Source organism: Dendrobium catenatum, unplaced genomic scaffold (assembly GCF_001605985.2).
Source record: "Dendrobium catenatum unplaced genomic scaffold, ASM160598v2 fragScaff_scaffold_273, whole genome shotgun sequence".
In the NCBI taxonomy this organism is placed as follows: domain Eukaryota; kingdom Viridiplantae; phylum Streptophyta; class Magnoliopsida; order Asparagales; family Orchidaceae; genus Dendrobium; species Dendrobium catenatum.
The window spans coordinates 1,364,843-1,381,920 of NW_021318735.1; the positions used below are offsets into that span (position 1 = coordinate 1,364,843).

The following is a 17,078-nucleotide window of genomic DNA, read 5'->3' on the forward strand; positions in this document are numbered from 1 at the left end:
ATACCGAGCTTTTTAGAAAAACTCGGTATTTTTTTGTATAACTCGATATTGCTCGGTATTACTCGGTATTGGTCTTTGCAGAGCGGTATTTCTCGCTATTACCAAACAATACCTAGCAATACCGACCAAATACCGAGCAAAAACCGAGTAACAATGAACGTAGATCTACATTCGGTCAGAGGACGTAATAAAAGTTCCTCAGAGGGAGAGGCCAACTACCCACTCATAAGAAATTCAGATGAAAAACTCATTGTAGGAGTCGAAGCTTAGACAGAAGCCGAGGTGGTAATAGGGAGCACAGGTTGCCGCAGGGCCATCCAAAGCAATAACAGGTTGCTCAAGGACCTCGTCGTCTGAAGGCACCTGGAAGAGCAAGTAGCATAATAACCATTCAGCAAAATTCCTGTGGTTGCCGTATGATCGCCACAGACAGAATGGTAAGTAGATGGCCATACTCATCATCTTCCAGGCGACCAAAAACACCATAGGAATCTCCAGGAAAAACATTAGAAGATATGCGTGAAACGATCCTTAAGCTTATCATAACATTTCCACCAAAAAGATTTGAGACTAATTGCATTTTTAATAGCCAATTGAATTAAGGAAGGGCTGTCCCAGATACCAGCAAAATGTTCATTATTCCTTTCCCTCCACAAATGATAAATTGTGTGGCTAACGATAAAAACAAAAAATTGTCCCTATTGTCTTAAACTGCTGCATATTATCCAAGCAATCAAAAGTTTGAAGCAGGTTTGGTCTGAAGAAAAAAAAAAAACGCTAAGAAAAGGTAAAAGAGCCGATATCACTAAATAAGAAAAATCACATTCAAAGAGCAAGTGTTTATGCATTTCTGGTGCAGAGAGACAGAATGAACAGGATGGCTAAACATTAATTAACTTCTTGAGAAGCAGATCAACACATTTCAACTTCTCAATAATAGCCATCCACGCATAAAAATAGAACCGAAGAGAATGGTTTTTATGCTAAATAAATTTATACTAGTGTACTTCCTCCTACAGAGAAAGATTTGCGTAATAAAATTCTTAAAAGAAGGGTTGAATGAGCCTTCCCAGGAAATCGTGGGTTGCTCATTAATATAGACTGTAAAGATTGCCACGCGGTCCTACTTAAGAAATGACTAAGGAAGCACCTATTGATTGTTCATAATATACTTATTAACAACCTGATGTATGATACGAGAAGGCAAGAAGAATTTGGATAAAGCTTGTCCGTTACACCATGGGTCCCAAAACATTGAATAGTTGCAGAGAGGAGCAATAAATAAAGAAATAGAATTCCTAATTTTGTGTGTGGTTGATCATGTTAATTTCCAAGCTTTGGAAGCATTAAGAGTAGGTGGCTTCCATGGTGAAATGTATTTAGCCCGATACGAGGAGCTAGCAATAGAATCTTGACTGTACAACTGCCAGATAAAGGACACCATAACGCCATGATAAAGAGATTATATAGAAGGAATACCCATCCCACGCAACCTGAGGCTTAGGAAGTGCAGTTGATTTCCAAGCGATTAAATGGAGCTTTTTGTCATTAATGATGCTGTGAAATAAGAACCTTAAGAATAATTTAGTGATAAATTTGCAGCAAGCCATACGTATAATGGATCCCCTAATCCAATATAAAATGGCGGTTGTAATAGTGAACACCCTACCTACAAAAGAGAGAAACCAAACTTTCTAACCAGTAAGTAGAGTAGAAATTTTACTCAAGAGCGGTTGGAAGTGAGATAAATATGATGTTTGGTGGACATAGAGAGCCTCAAATATTTGAGGGAAGAATCTACTTGGGAAATGCCAAGAATATTACGAATGTCAGTCATAGTAGGGCATTTTTGGAAAACATTATCAAGCTTCTATTGGGGTTGACATGAAGACCAGAAGCACCATTAAAATCTCATAGGGAGCTATTCAAGTAAGCTGCATTTTGAGAAAAAGCAATGTCAAAGACAAGCATATCATCCACATAAAGAAGATGATTTAAACAAATCCCAATGAAACTTAAGTCAGCGAAGGGCGTAGAGTGGGAAGGAGATTAAAGGTAGCAGGACATACCATCCATCACAATGCAGAAGAGCAAGGAGAGGGCGGGGGCAACCTTAACGGAGGCCATATCAAGATTTAAAGAACCCCTTGAGAAAACCATTAAGGCAGATGGAAAATTGCATGCCCGAAATGCAACCTTTAAACCATTTGATGAACAAATCAAGAAAGCCTTTTTGCTTCATTTTGTTGAGAAGAAAAACCCTGGAAACCAAATCAAAAGCCTTCATGATGTCAAGTTTAACACAAAATAAGTTCTGAGAAGAATTAAAATTCATAGAATACCTTCATAAAAGGTGTTCTTTGAAGCCAAGATAATATTATCAGTTTAATACTTTTTATGAATGAAACTAGCTTGACTATTATGAATAATGTGGGGTAAGATCGATTTAATCTTGTTTGCAATCAATTTGGCCACAATCTTATAAAAAAATATTGCATAGTGAGTTAGGTCTAAAATCAATAATATTGGAGGTATGAGAACACTTGTGAATTAAAGTGATAACAAAGGCTTTTACACCTTTTGGTAAGTGGTTAGTGTTGAAAATTTTCTTAACAGCATTACACACATGTAGCCCATTGGAATACCAAGAAATCTTATAGAACTTGAAGGTATAATCATTAGGATAGGGCATGATGGTAGATGGTCCAGCAAAAACCACATCCTTCAAAAGTCCGAGGAGTTTGTGAGACCTCAATGAACTAGCCTAAGGCGCACCAAGAGAGAAGTGAATTGATAATATAAAATTTACACAATAAAAAATACTGATATAATGATAATTTTTTTTCAAAATGATTTTAAAACTAATCCAAAATGAATACTTAAAAACTTTCAGAAGCAATTGAAAATTTAAAATACTTTTTCAAAACATGCAAGTTATTCTTTATGCAAGCAACAACCTATTCTAATTACACTTGATTATAAATATTAAAATTCATGCAATAAATTTAATTTACAAATAATAGAAAAATAAAATTGTAGAAAAGTAAGTGAGAAAATGAAAAAGTACACCATAAATTTTTATAGTAGTTCGGTCAACCTTGGCCTACATCTTGTTATAAACCGAGCTTCTGAGTTTATGAATTTGATGATAACAAATATTATTAATTACATTTTTATTTCTCCTAGTATTTGTATAGCATATTTATTTATGATTGACTAACATTTTAGGTACACCCACCATTCTTTGAAGATTCAGGGCTTAAGATTAGGTATAATAGGTTATGTTAAATGCGTATGTAATTTTTATTTATTTATTTTTAATTTCTTGAGTTAAGTCTTATATGGATATTTATTAGCCTGGTGATCGTGCACACACACACAAGGGGAGAAAAAATAATTTTAAATATTTTAATTTTTTGTACATCGTACTAAACGATATGGATTGTACTATATGATTTGGAGTTATAAAAATTAATTAAAATATTTTATTTTTTCTAGAAAAAAATACTTTTTATATATAACTAATTATGCAGTATGAACACCACATCATATTGGACGATCTGTTATAATTAGAAAGCCCGTAATCCATTAAATTAGGCAAAAATTTAAATATAAAATGTTGTTCTAATCACACTGTACGAACCTAATCATACTATACAATGTTTAAAATATTTCATAATGTAATCCTTTAATTAGTAAATCAAATATAGTTAATTTATATATTTTGATCATACTATACAAACTAGATTGTATTGTATGATCAATAGAGACAATTTTGGTCATCTCATGATTCATCATGGACGAACTGCATTTCAGTTGAACTATTCGTATTATATGATTGATCATTCGCATTGATGATTGTATAGTGTTAACAAGCAAATTGACCTGTTCGTGCTGATGATAATACAGTATGAAAAAGCAAATTAAATATTCGTACTATACTAAATGGTGATTGTATAGTACTAACATGTCAAATATGCACATCATATTGGATGATCCTACGATCGTACTACACGATCTTTGATGGCTGAATTAATTTTTTAGGAGTTTTTAAATCCTTCTATTTAAGCTTTCTTCAAAGACATTGTATGTGTCATTGGCATGCATTGAGTCTTTATTCTTTTGAAGAAAACTTGAAGAGAGAGCCTTAAAAGGGAGAAAGGAAAGGGTGGAGTTTGAGAGGAAGAAGATCTTTGTGGGGTTCAAGGGAGTGTGGAGGGGGTTTAACATGGTTGCTCAAGCAAGCTTACATCTTAGTACCATCAAATTCAAGGTTTGTCTTGAGGGAAATTTTGGGAAGAAGAAGATATCTTTATTGTCAAAGGACCCAGCTACTCCGCAACATCAGGGAAAGTAAAGTGACTCAAGGTTCTCTACCTCATTAGGAGAGTGAAAAGGAGTCCAAGTTCTCTGTATCACTGGGAGGGTGAAAAGAAGTCAAGGTCCTCTGCATGCGAAAGGAGTTTGATCCTCTACCACATCAGGTTGGTGGGAGAGAGTTTGTAAGGGCTTCTTCGCCTACCTATGGCGAATAAGAAGAGACACTGCAGTGATAATGCAATACCCAAAGTGGGTGACTCTGGGGAGTGGATGTAGGTCATGGTTAGACCGAATAACTATAAATTTGGTGTGTTCTTTTTTATTTTACTTTCTATAATTTATCTTTATGTAATTTATTTTCTATTATAACTACTTGGTTAAAAATCAGTGATTGATATTATGCTATATTGATTATATTATTATCACCATCTTTGCAACTTTTGATAAGTATACTAGCTTATACATCAAGTGATAGTATTACTTTTGTATTAGTGAGCCTTAGGGATAGTTCATTGAGGTCTTCAACATTCTCATACTTTTAAGTAGTATCAGAACGAGATTCAAAAATTAAGTTTTAGAAAACTTTTGAAAATAGATCAATGGCTAACATTGGAAATCATAACATTATGAAAGGAAATTCAATCACGTAACCACCTTTATTTGAAAATATTTCTTTTGATTTTTAAAAAAATTGTATGTCTATTTTCTTGAAATAAATTGATTATCAAATGTGGCATATGATTCAAATTGATTATTCTATACCATCATGCATTATAGATGGAGTCAAAATTAACATTCTTTTTACTAAATGGAATAGAAAAGAAAAATATAACGCTCAATTGAATGCTAAATCTTTGAATTGCTTTTTCTGTGCTTTAACTGAAGATTATATGATTATTTCTATCATCATCACTAGCAAGGAAGTTTAAGATAAATGAAGCATTACATATAAAGGTAGTAGTGAAGTCAAACAATCTAGATTAATATATTATTGCATGATTATGAACTTTTTCACATGAAACCTTATGAGACTATCTTATACATGTATATTAGGTTTACCCAGATTGTGATGTCATTACATGATTTAGGTAGATAACTTTTAAACTTTGAAAAGGTTAATAAAATTCTACATTCTCTACTTAATAAATTTGATTCCAAAGTTACAGCTATATGTGAATCAAAAGATTTGAATACTTATTCTATAGACAATCTAATAGGCTCACTCATTGCCTAAGAGCAAAGTGCGAGTCAAAGACTTGTAGATGCAGGTGATGAGAAGACTATAGTGTTAAAAGTCAAAGTCATAAATGAATGTGGCTTAGTAGATGATGAGAGTAAGGAGATAGCATTGATAACAAATAAATTCAAAATTCTATTGAAGCACATGCATAAGCATCAACAAAAGTGGATTATAGGTAATAATGGTAAAAATGTTAAGTTTTCTTCTAATGTTATTTGCTTTCGGTGTATGAAATCTGGACATCTGAAAGTTGAGTACCCCAACTTAAAAACTTTTCTTGCAAACTAAAAGAGTAAAAATAAGCCCATTGTAATATGTGGAAAAGATAAAAAAACAAAAAATCTCTTCGGCAGTCCTAACTTCTGAATCATCAAAACAGGAGGAGAACAATGAGGTATAATTAAGTATGTTAAGGTTTGTTTATATATTTTATTTATGTGTTTTGTGTGTTGGTTTATTTGTTTTGTGTGTTTTATTTTTATTATGTTTTAAGCATAATTTTATGTTTTCGTTTCTTTATTATGTTGTTATTTCTTCTGCGTGTATTTTAATTTAGGTGTTGTGTTATCTCTTTTTTTTTGATATTATCAAAGAGGGAGAATGTATTATGGTTGGTTGTATTTATGGTTTATTTTTATTTTTTTTTGTTATTTAGTTTTAAAAATTTATTTGTTAAAAAAGTAACATGTTTACCCCTATTTTTTAATGTAATTATTTTAGTGAGAGTGAGTTTAGTAGAAAATATTTTTAGTTTATAATTTTAACCATTAATATTTATCATCATAAAAAAGAGGAAGATTGTTGCAACTTGGGCTTCTGAGTTTATGATTTTGATGATAACAAATATTATTAATAACTTATTTATTTCTCATAGTATTTATAGAGTATATTTATTTGTGTGTTGACTAACAATTCATGTACATCATGCACCATTCTTTGAAGATTCAGGACTCAAGATTAAGTAAAATAGGTTATGTTAAATGAGTATATAATTTTCATTTATTTATTTTTAATTTTTTGTGTTAAGTACTATAAGGATATATGTTAGCCTGGTGATCATGCATACACATATAAGGGTAGTAAAATGATTTTAAATATTTTAATTTTTATGCACATCATACTTTATGATATGGATTATATTATATGATATGGTGTTATAAATATTAATTAAAATATTTTATTTTTTATTAAAAAATACTTTTTAAATATAACTAATCATACAATATGAAAACCACATCATATTGGATGATCTCTTATAATTAAAAAGCACGTCATCCATTAAATTAGACAAAATTTATAATTTGAAAAGTTATTCTAATCATACTATATAAACCTAATTATACTATACAATGTTTAAAATATTACATAATGTAATCCTGTGATTTGTCAATCAAATCTGGTTAATTTTGATCGTACTATACGAGCTAGATTTTATTATATGATCAATAGAGATGATTTTGATCATCCCATTATTCATCATGGATGAACTGTATTTTGGTTTAACTAATTGAACTATATAATTGGTCATTCATATTAATGATCGTACAATACTAATGGGCAAATTAAATTATTCATACTGATACTCATACTGATGATCGTACAATACAAACAGGTAAATTGACAATTCGTGCTATTTTAACTGGTGATTGTATAGTACTAACATGTAAAATTTTATATATTATACTGGACGATCCTGTAATCGTATTGTACGATCTTTGATGGCTGAATTAATTTTTTAGGATTTCTTAAAGCCCTCTATTTAATCTTTTTCCAAAGATATAAAAATTGTCTTTGGAATGCATTAAATCTTCTAGAGAAAACTTAAAGAAAGAGCCTTAAAAGGGAGAGAGGAAATGGTGGAGTTTAAGAGGGAGAAGATCCTTGTGGGGTTCGAGAGAGTGTGGATGGGGTTTCACATGGTTGCTCCAGCAAGCTTTCATTATAGTATCATCGAATTCAAGGTTTATCTTAAGGGAAGTTTTGGGAAGAAGAAGATCTCTTTGGTGTTAAAGGACCTAGCTACTTTTTCGTGCCATAGAAGGTGAAAGTGATTCAAGTGATAGTATTACTTTCGTATTAGTGAGCCTCAGGGACATTTCATTGAGGTCTTTTAACCATCTCATACTTTCACATCCACTCCTTGGAGTCCTCCACTTTGAATATTGAGCTAAATTAAGTGTATGTCCTTTCACCACCACAGTAAGGCGGAGAAGCCCTTACAGAAATCCCTTCCACAAACCATGGTATGGAAGAGTGTCAGAAGCTGTTTCACCCTCTTGGTGACGATAGCGAGCCTTCAATATTTTTCTCCCTCCTAGAGAAGGCGAAGAATCTCAGCTCCTTTTTCTCCCTCCTAGAGAAGGAAGAGAACCTCATCTCCTTTTTCTCCATCTTGGAGAAGAAGCAAATAATCACAACTCCTTTTTCTCCCTCTTGGAAAAGACAGAGAACCTAGAGGACTTAACTTAAAAGTCTCGCTCTTCGAAGAGAAATTTTAAGGACTCACCAGGCCACAAGAGGAACCAAGGTGTAAGCAAGACAGAAGCAATCAATTTATCTTAGATTTTATTACTCCCCTTGTGTGTGTATGCATGGTCACCAATTACATGCACCTTTATGTGGCCAGACTCAAGAAATAAAAAAATTATAAAAAGTTAAAATTACAGACTTTTTAACTTGCATCCTATTATACCCAAGCTTGAGTCTACAATAGTCTTTAATGGTGTATATTTTTCATGAAATATTAGTACGCATAGACAAAATGCAATATCCAATATTAATGCTAAGAGAAAAAAATATAATAAAAAATATTTGTTATTATCAAAATCACAAGCTATGGGTCCTAGATTGCAACAGCCTTGATCTCATCATCAAAGATAGAAGCATAAGAGAATTCATTAAATGTAGAGGGACCAAAATACCCATTAGGATGTTGAAGTTATTCACATTGGAGGCCTACGAGCATTAAAAAAACCATCAAAATGATGAATAATGGCCTCAACAATTTCAGGGTGAGTAGAGAAATGACCAAAAGGAGTTGAAGTTTCCTTCATAGTGTTTTTATTTTTCATAGTCCTATTCTTGGCATAGAGGAAGCCTAAGTCCTCCTCCCCATTCGTTAACCACCTAGATTTTACTCTTTGGAATATCCAAGTGGACCAATAAGATTACATCTCAGCCAACTCGGGATTGATCTTTTTGAGAGAAGTATTTAAGGGTTGATCCAAAGGAAGCCTTTAAAGCTCAAGAAGACATTAGGTATGCTTATTTTAAGCTCAAGGATAGAATGAGAGAGGAAGTTGGAGGAGGTCAAAGAATTACCATTTAGGGCTCTTTTTAGGTTTCAAAGCCATTGATACAGGAATACAATAGGACTGCAAGAAGCAGGCCTAACAAAGGCATTCAGGACCTCTTCCCTAAAACCTTCCATGTTAACCTTTTTTTTTTTGAATAGAAATGTGAAAGGTTTAGTCCTGATAGGAGAAATATTCATTATCAAAGGAGAGTATTCAGAGCATAAAGGAGGAACCACTTTATAATAAGTAGTCAGGAAGTTATCAAGCATAGCAGAGTTAACCAATACTCTGTCAAGTTTAATGTGAATTGGTTAATCTACTCTTTGATTAAAAAAGGCATTAAAAAAGCCCACAAAATCCAAGTCTTGGATGCCACAATCATATATAACTGAGTTTAGTTCTCCCATCCTTCCTTGGATCAAATGATTAATACATGCTTTCTCATATTCAAGCATGTAGAAACTGAAATCACCAATAATAACTAAAGAATGAGTTGGATTAGGCATAAGGCCCCGTAATTGATTCCAAATTAATCTTCTGTCATCAATAGAGATATCTACATAAATGATCAAAAAGTTAATAAGGTGATAGAAACGTGTGAAGAGGGTGACATGAATAATTTGGGAAGAGAGGAAGGAAGGTGAAAAATAGAAGTGAAAAGAGTCCCATTTCAGCTAGATTCTACCTTGGGTAGAGAAATTAAAATTATTGCATCTTAACTCATTTTCAAAAACCAATTGTGAGATCCTAAACCAAGGATCTATTTTAGTATACTTTTGAATCTTTGTTTTTAAAATACAAAGAAATTTTAAATTGTTGGAACTAACTAGCTCCTTACAGACACACGCCTTGTCAAGTTTATTGAACCCCCTCATATTCTAGCAAGCAAAATGAGGAAGGGCCACTAAGACTTTGATGATTTAACCTTCTTGGTAGATTTGGCTCTATAGTGTTTCAAATAAGGCGAGGGTTTTGGTTTTGATGTTGGATGAAAAATAGAGGAAGAGTGATAGTTAACTGATGGGTTAATTAGAGAAGAGATATCTTCAAACGTTTTCTAATCAGGAGGATGAGAGGAAGAGGGATCATTAACCAATTGGTTAATTAGAAGGGATATATATTCAGAAGTATTCTCATTATGAGGATGAGATGAAGTCAGATCAAGAGAAGCAAACTTGTTGTTAAGAGGAACTTTAGGTGGGAGAAGGAGGGATTATTTTAAAGATTGGTCTGAGGAAGAGGATTCCTTAGTAGGGAAGTTAAGGTTAGGTATAATGGGATATTTGTTCATTTCAAAAATGTCCCAAGGAGATAAGGAATAGTAGACTCAATAGCTGGGGTAGGAGAAGGCAGAGAGGTGGAAGGAAGTTTTGAGCCTCGGTTAAGAAAAGGAAAGGGATGTTTAGAAATAGAACCTGTCTTGCAAAATTTGGAGTCCCAATTGGAACTCCTGCCTTTGGTCCAATAAGGGGGCAACATAAGTGGGTTTGGTGAAGGGGCTGTTGGGCATAAGGAAAAAGGGTGAATTAGTGAACCACATCCTTTGCAGTGCATCAGTTTCTAGTTGTAAAGCACTTTGAGGTAATCTCTTCCTCAATAATTTGCAGAGGAATTTCATCAGGAAGGGTGGATTCTTTAGAGATTTGAACATATATCCTGGAAAAAGTTAAGCTTATCCTTTTGGCCATAAGGGAGTCCCTAGATAGTGGAATTCCAATTTAGCTGGAACTCTTGGAAATTCAAATCGGGTCCGTAAAGCTAAGGGAAGGTCGATTATTTTAATCTAAAGGGAAATGGAGGAAAGTTAATACAGCTTAGGTTTAAACTTAGGAAACCATTTTTGTTGGATGAAAGGTTTTTTCAAGAAGATCCGTAGGCCACTCAACCACACCATGTCATAGTCTTCCATGAAAATAAACTTCAAAAGAAAAAATCCATTCGCAAGGTAGAGAAGAGAGAGAAACTTTCAGGGTTTAAACCTTATTCATAGCTGCAAGGAGACATTTGTAGTAAGGGCATTTACCAATCCAGTAACCAACTAATGAAAGTGACCACAAAGAAGTGCCTTCCAATAACTCTTCGATTGAGAAGGAGAGCTTATGGCTAGGTGGAACAAAAGAGATGGGGAAGGAATCTGAAGTGGCATTTGGGGCGGATATGTTGTTGGCCCATGATAGAGCCATCAAAGTAGGATGAGGATGAAGGATAGAAGCGTTGGAAAGGGTGGAGGAGTTATTTAGATTGAGATCCATAAGGAATGGTGGGAGAGGGAGAAAAACTCCCAAACATGGAGGATAGGCAGAGGCAAAGTAGGTTGCCCTAGAAACATCAGGCCAGAGCTCCTTTTGGCTGAGGTTTACTGCTTTGTTCACATAACACAAAAGCCAGTCCCTATAGAATGAAAGTGTCACTAAATGCAAATTTAATTAAGCAGTAATTTCTAAAATATTTAACTAAATAAAATATCAGCACGAAGGCAGATTATAAGAAACTAATAACACAAAAACAAGGTCTTTATATATTGTCGATAACTTTTCGTAGGTGCGCATGGAGTTGTTTTTGAGTTGGACAACATTTGAACTTGTCGTTAATCTCCTTCTGGATGTATTTTCAATCCCATGCCTTCAGAAACTCTTTCCTCTTTTGAATAAACACAACATTTAGCATGTGATATGATTCAAACAGAAATGAATCCCGCACATAATGCCATTTATGATAAAGAATATAGTGGTCGTCATCAGCTATTGGTCTTTCAACAATCACCTTAATAAAACCTTCTTTTATGGGGTCAAATTTCATGAATTTTGGCCTTAAGAATGTTCATAGGAGTTAAATGGCCACCAAGTTCCTTGAACCATTATTATAAAAATCCTCAACCCACATCACTTAAGTCTATTCCTTTATAGAAGGGAAAGAGATTTTTCATAACTTTATCATGCGTATGCCACAAAATGCAATCTTCATACTCTGACCACAAATTCATACAACATTGAAATTTTTGTTCGATCTCACCTGATGCCTCAAGGATACCGTCAATGGGATGCAACAATAATCATTCAATCGACTGGAACCCCTCCACAATCAACTTCTTCATAGGAATTTTCTAATTCTTATCCATTGCTAACAAAGAAATAAGAAGTTAATGATGATTTCCACTCAATGTTGAATGTCCAAGAACTTGAAAATATTAAATCAATACATGGTTAATTTATATAACTAAACACATATTCAATTTATATTGCTATGTCATTACATGCCATTAATGTCAACTGCAAAATAAACTTTCATTCATCAAACTGATTACTCCAATGATAATGACTAGACAACGGATGCCTGCAAAATTAATTTGATAATACATATCATTATAATAATACAACTTTCAAGATGAATGTATTGACTAAGGATGAGCTAAGCTGTAAGTTTGTGTTGTCAATTGGGGAAATGACAGTAAGCTATTATATCAGATAACTTGTAAAGATGTAAATTCAAATCAAGCTATACTCTAATTACAAGATGTATGGAAAGGTATGATATTACTTACCTATGCTATTTAAGGTTTGTATGTTCATCTGAAGTTGAGGTGTGGAGATTTTTAGGTTATGTCATATAGATGTTTTGGCCATATATGGAAACCCTTCACGACATCCCCAACAAACAAAGGTTTAATAATTTAAGCAGAATAATACATGAATGTATAGTATGGGCATGTGATAGCCCATTATAGTAGAAGGCGAATGCGAATGGCATATTTCAGTTTTGTACCCATCAGTGGTATGAAGATGAGCATGATGCCCTTCACGATGTGTATGGTGAAGTAATAAGGGTAAAACTCTACAAGACATAAGATTTTCATAATTCGGCTGGTTGGAGGACTATTCAGATTAGGTCCATAAAAGAAAATGGTCATCTTGTTAGTCCTCATTTCTTATAAATGTGATATCGTGACATGTGACATGATCATGAAGGTGGACAATCACTAGGTGTTGACCAGAGCAACCTTAACATTGAGTATATAATATTGTATCAAAGTTGGCATCCTCGGTTGGATAAATTCATTTTGCAATTTTATAATAATAAGATGAAAAACTTATTGCAAGATGGTAAGCCAAGAAATTTTTTTAATACTGAGGACTGCAACAACTTCAGTATGAATTTGAGTGTAATTTCAAGTGCTGCCCGACTCAAACCTAACTCTATGTATGTCTTTATATACTTCTTAGGGGATAGGAAACTTATATAGTATTATGTACTTATGATTATGTTGTTTGTTCTTCACCATGCTTTTAAAAATGAATGTTATATTATTATAATCTATAATGAGTATTAACATAGTCTTTCTTTATTAGTGAAGCCTGAATGTGTACTAAGAAGATCATCGCAATAATCCGGCCAGATGGACCAATGACGTCCTTCACCAACTACATTCGGTTACATAATTATGGGCCCGTTAACTCTGAGACCAACTAGCACCTGTACATCCTGAAGTGTGATCTTCATTTTGCAAATGGTGAAGTGGAAGGTTTTTGTCAAGGGACACCATCTCTAGGTGAATGAATTGTACATGTCGGAGTGTATGTAGGCCAAGGTTCCTTAAAATATATATTAGCTGGGGAACTCAACTGAACATTCACACATCATATGTAAATGTGTTGTAGCAACCAATGGGGAAGCCTATATAAATAAAAAAATAGTATTTGGATGACTATTTCTTGTCAAAAAAAAAAAAAAAAGGTTTGATTAAGGACTTAATATACATATTCAAGATCATGAGCCCTATTTAATGGTCTGAGTAGTGATATGCTCCTTTGCATATTGGAACTTCCTCTACACTAATGTCATTGGAAGCTTGCTGCCTGGAATGATCACACCTTGATCTATAGGTCATATATATTACACAAAATTAATAATGTGAGAAGTAGGGTGACTTTAAGCACAAAGAATGAGCTGGTTTTGGGTAAAATAACTTTAGTCTATCTACAAAACCTGGAGGAGGAGATATTATGTGGACAGGTTGCTTGTTGTGATCAACTTGCTTGTAAGAACCACATGACTTGTGTGAAGAAGATGATGGCCCATCCATTGAATTTCAAAATCTATTTATTTGAGGTCGACCAACATGGCGCCTAAAAGCTGGAGCGATTAAATGAATTATTTTATGATGTTTGTTGAATTTAAGCCATAGGTCCTTTGGGGGATCAATACAATAGGATCAGAGAATGATTTAATTATAGTAGTTAATTGTAAAGTAGGGTGTTACAAATATATTATGATCCTATTGTATTGATCCATCCATCACAAGTACATGTACACACGGTACATAATGTAGTTGTGGTTTGTTGCATATTCATGTGTAAGCATTTGAACTTATTATCTCAACTTTTTTTAGGGTGGCATGACATATCAACAACTTTAAATTCCTTTATATTTTTTATAACTAGTTTGGGAAATTGACGTGCTTCACATTTGGCTCATTATAGCATAATCATCATCCATGGAATGAAGTTTGACTTGCCTTCCTCTACCCATCTTGCAACTTCTGTAGAATGCTTTAGGAACAATAAGACAAGGTTATAGTAGATGGCCATTATCAAGCTTTGCATGGGAAGACCACAAGCACGCCTAAGCACACCATTAAATCATTCTGATGATTTTTTTGGTCATAATACCATACTGATAGCATTTAATGAACAATAGGGTCCATTTTGACACATTACACTATACCAATAAATCATAAGCATCTTTCTTAATAGTTTTGATGTCGTTCATCATGCGATTGAAGTACACTATGTACTCTATATTTTTTGCAAAGTACATTTTATTGCTAAGGCCCTCACTATATAGAATCTCCAACTAAGATACACACTTTTTAAATTTCTCACGTAAGTGATGAAGGCCGTGTCTATCAATAGAATTGTGAAATACTTCCCTACATCCCCTTAAAAGGCCTAGATTCTTATCAATGACTAGATGAATTATATCATGCAAGTTTTGTAGGAACCAACCCTATGAATCATTACTCTCTAATTCAATGATTACAAATGCTATGGGAAAGAGTTCATCATTTCCATTTATTCTTATATCAGCCAGAAGGGTCCCTTGATACCCTCCAAGAAAGAAAGTCGTGTCCAAGCTAAGCACTGGTCGACATTGTTTCCATCCATAGATGGATGGACCAAATGCCCAGAATAGACCCTTGAAGCATGCGCCACCTATCAGCTAAATATTTTACTCCATGCCTAGTTGGGAAAAACTTATAGCATCCATGAAATAGGAAAAGGACCAGTAAGATTCTTCATAGCTTTCAAACATCACTTCGATAGATATTCTATGTGCGTCCCATGCCTTTATGTACAAAATATTGATGTTGAGCTTAGACACCATTCAAGTGATGATCTCCTTCAGCTTCACGTCAAGTTGTTAACGAATTATTGGGATGATGTGCATACGTATAAACTTTGAGGTACAATTATGATGGCCAGAAGCCATTATATGGTGGGTGCAAGTGTGTTGTGGCCCACATGTAGATAACTTCCGTAGGGCACCTAGTCTCTTACTTCGCGATGCATATAAGCTCCAATGGCATAGGCCATGTGGATTATCATGTTGTTCACATGTGATCATAAATCGACTCTTGTTGGAGGTTGATTTAATATATTGGACATTTTGAATAATCTACGAGCCATTAATTGCAGTCTACAAGTCTATCTTTGTATAAAAAATCCGCCCTTCATACAATTTTGTTAGAATAACAGCTTAAGTTAAGCTAACTACATTCACGGTCGGGACATCAAACTATCCATCAGAATCCAACTATTGCGTTGTACGAACTTCTTTGGTGTAATCATTCTTCGTGATCATCCCCTCTAAGCCATCATGGTTATGTCTTGCATGGTCTTCAATGAATCCTTGACCATTTATCTATGTATAGTCACATTCAGCTATATAAACAAGGGTGTTTCCTCCCGGGCTACTACACGATGACTCAATGCTACTATTATCCATGGTTTCATATGCATGTACTTCATCTTCAGCTTCTCGGCAACCTTCCACCATATTATTTTCATGTAGCGAAGTTTACTACATGTATGGCCTGTAGGGGTGGTTATCTTCAATTTGATTATTATGAGGTATCTCACAAGTTGGACGGTGACTAACACTAGTTCGTGACGGAGACTCTTTCCACGGGAAAGTTGGTAACTCGCATAAACTAAGGCAGCCACAAAAAATCATCTTCCACAGTTCTCGTGTACTCTCTTGCACTCAACTTCAATACACCGGACGTCGAAGTAGGTCTACGATAAAAAATTTTAATTAACCATGGATAGGTTCACAAAGATGGGAAAAAGTACCTCGTAAGGCATCACCATAAGTGATAGTACTAACTCACATATACACTTGACTTGAAGGGCTTGCAACATCTATTTGTGTTATTTCTTTAACCTCTACGTTAATGATGATAATATGGGTTTTAGCCTCCATCAACATGAACTCACATACTTCATCATAGGTGACATGTGCTGCACAATACCCACCATTATCAAGGAAACAACATGTGAGTCTAACAATGTTTGTTGTTGAATTTATCCTTAGAGCACGCATAATTTGTACTTTCAACATTGCCAACGATATGTTATCTATGTATTGTCACGTTCAGCTATATAAACTAGGGTTTTTCCTCTCGGGCTACGACACGATGACTCAATGCTACTGCTATATGCATGTACTTCAACTTCAGCTACTCGGCAACCTGCCACCATGTTATTTTCATGTTGCAAAGTTTACGACATGTATGGCCTGTAGGGGCGATTATCTTCAATTTGATTATTATGAGGTATCTCACAAGTTGGATGGTGACTAACACTAGTTCGTGGCAGAGACTCTTTGAACGGGAAAGTTGGTCACTCGCACAAACTAAGGCGGCCAGAAAAATCATCTTTTGCAGTTCTCGTGTACTCTCTTGCACTCACCTTCATCGCACCGGACGTCGAAGTAGGTCTACGATAAAAAAATTTAATTAACCATGGATATGTTCACAAAGTTGGGAAAAAGTACCACATAAAGCATCATCATAAGCGATAATACGAACTCATATATACACTTGACTTGAAGGGCCTGCAACATCTATTTGTGTTATTTCTTCAACCTCCACGTAGATGATGATAATATGGGTTTTAGTCTCCATTAACATGAACTCACATACCTCATCATCGGTGACTTGGGTT

General features: G+C 34.3%; 1 protein-coding gene across 1 annotated transcript in view; it reads right to left on the bottom strand.

Annotated features, from left to right (window-relative positions):
• Positions 1-234: 234 nt before the first annotated feature.
• Positions 235-17,078, bottom strand: part of LOC110106892 (RING-H2 finger protein ATL13-like) — a 51,687-nt gene continuing 34,843 nt past the window's right edge. The window contains exons 2-4 of the mRNA XM_028693413.1: positions 2,070-2,196; positions 425-570; positions 235-363 (exon numbers count right to left, since the gene is read on the bottom strand). Of these exons, the coding sequence (XP_028549246.1) occupies positions 235-363; positions 425-570; positions 2,070-2,196 (402 nt within the window). The remainder of the gene's footprint in view (positions 364-424; positions 571-2,069; positions 2,197-17,078) is intronic.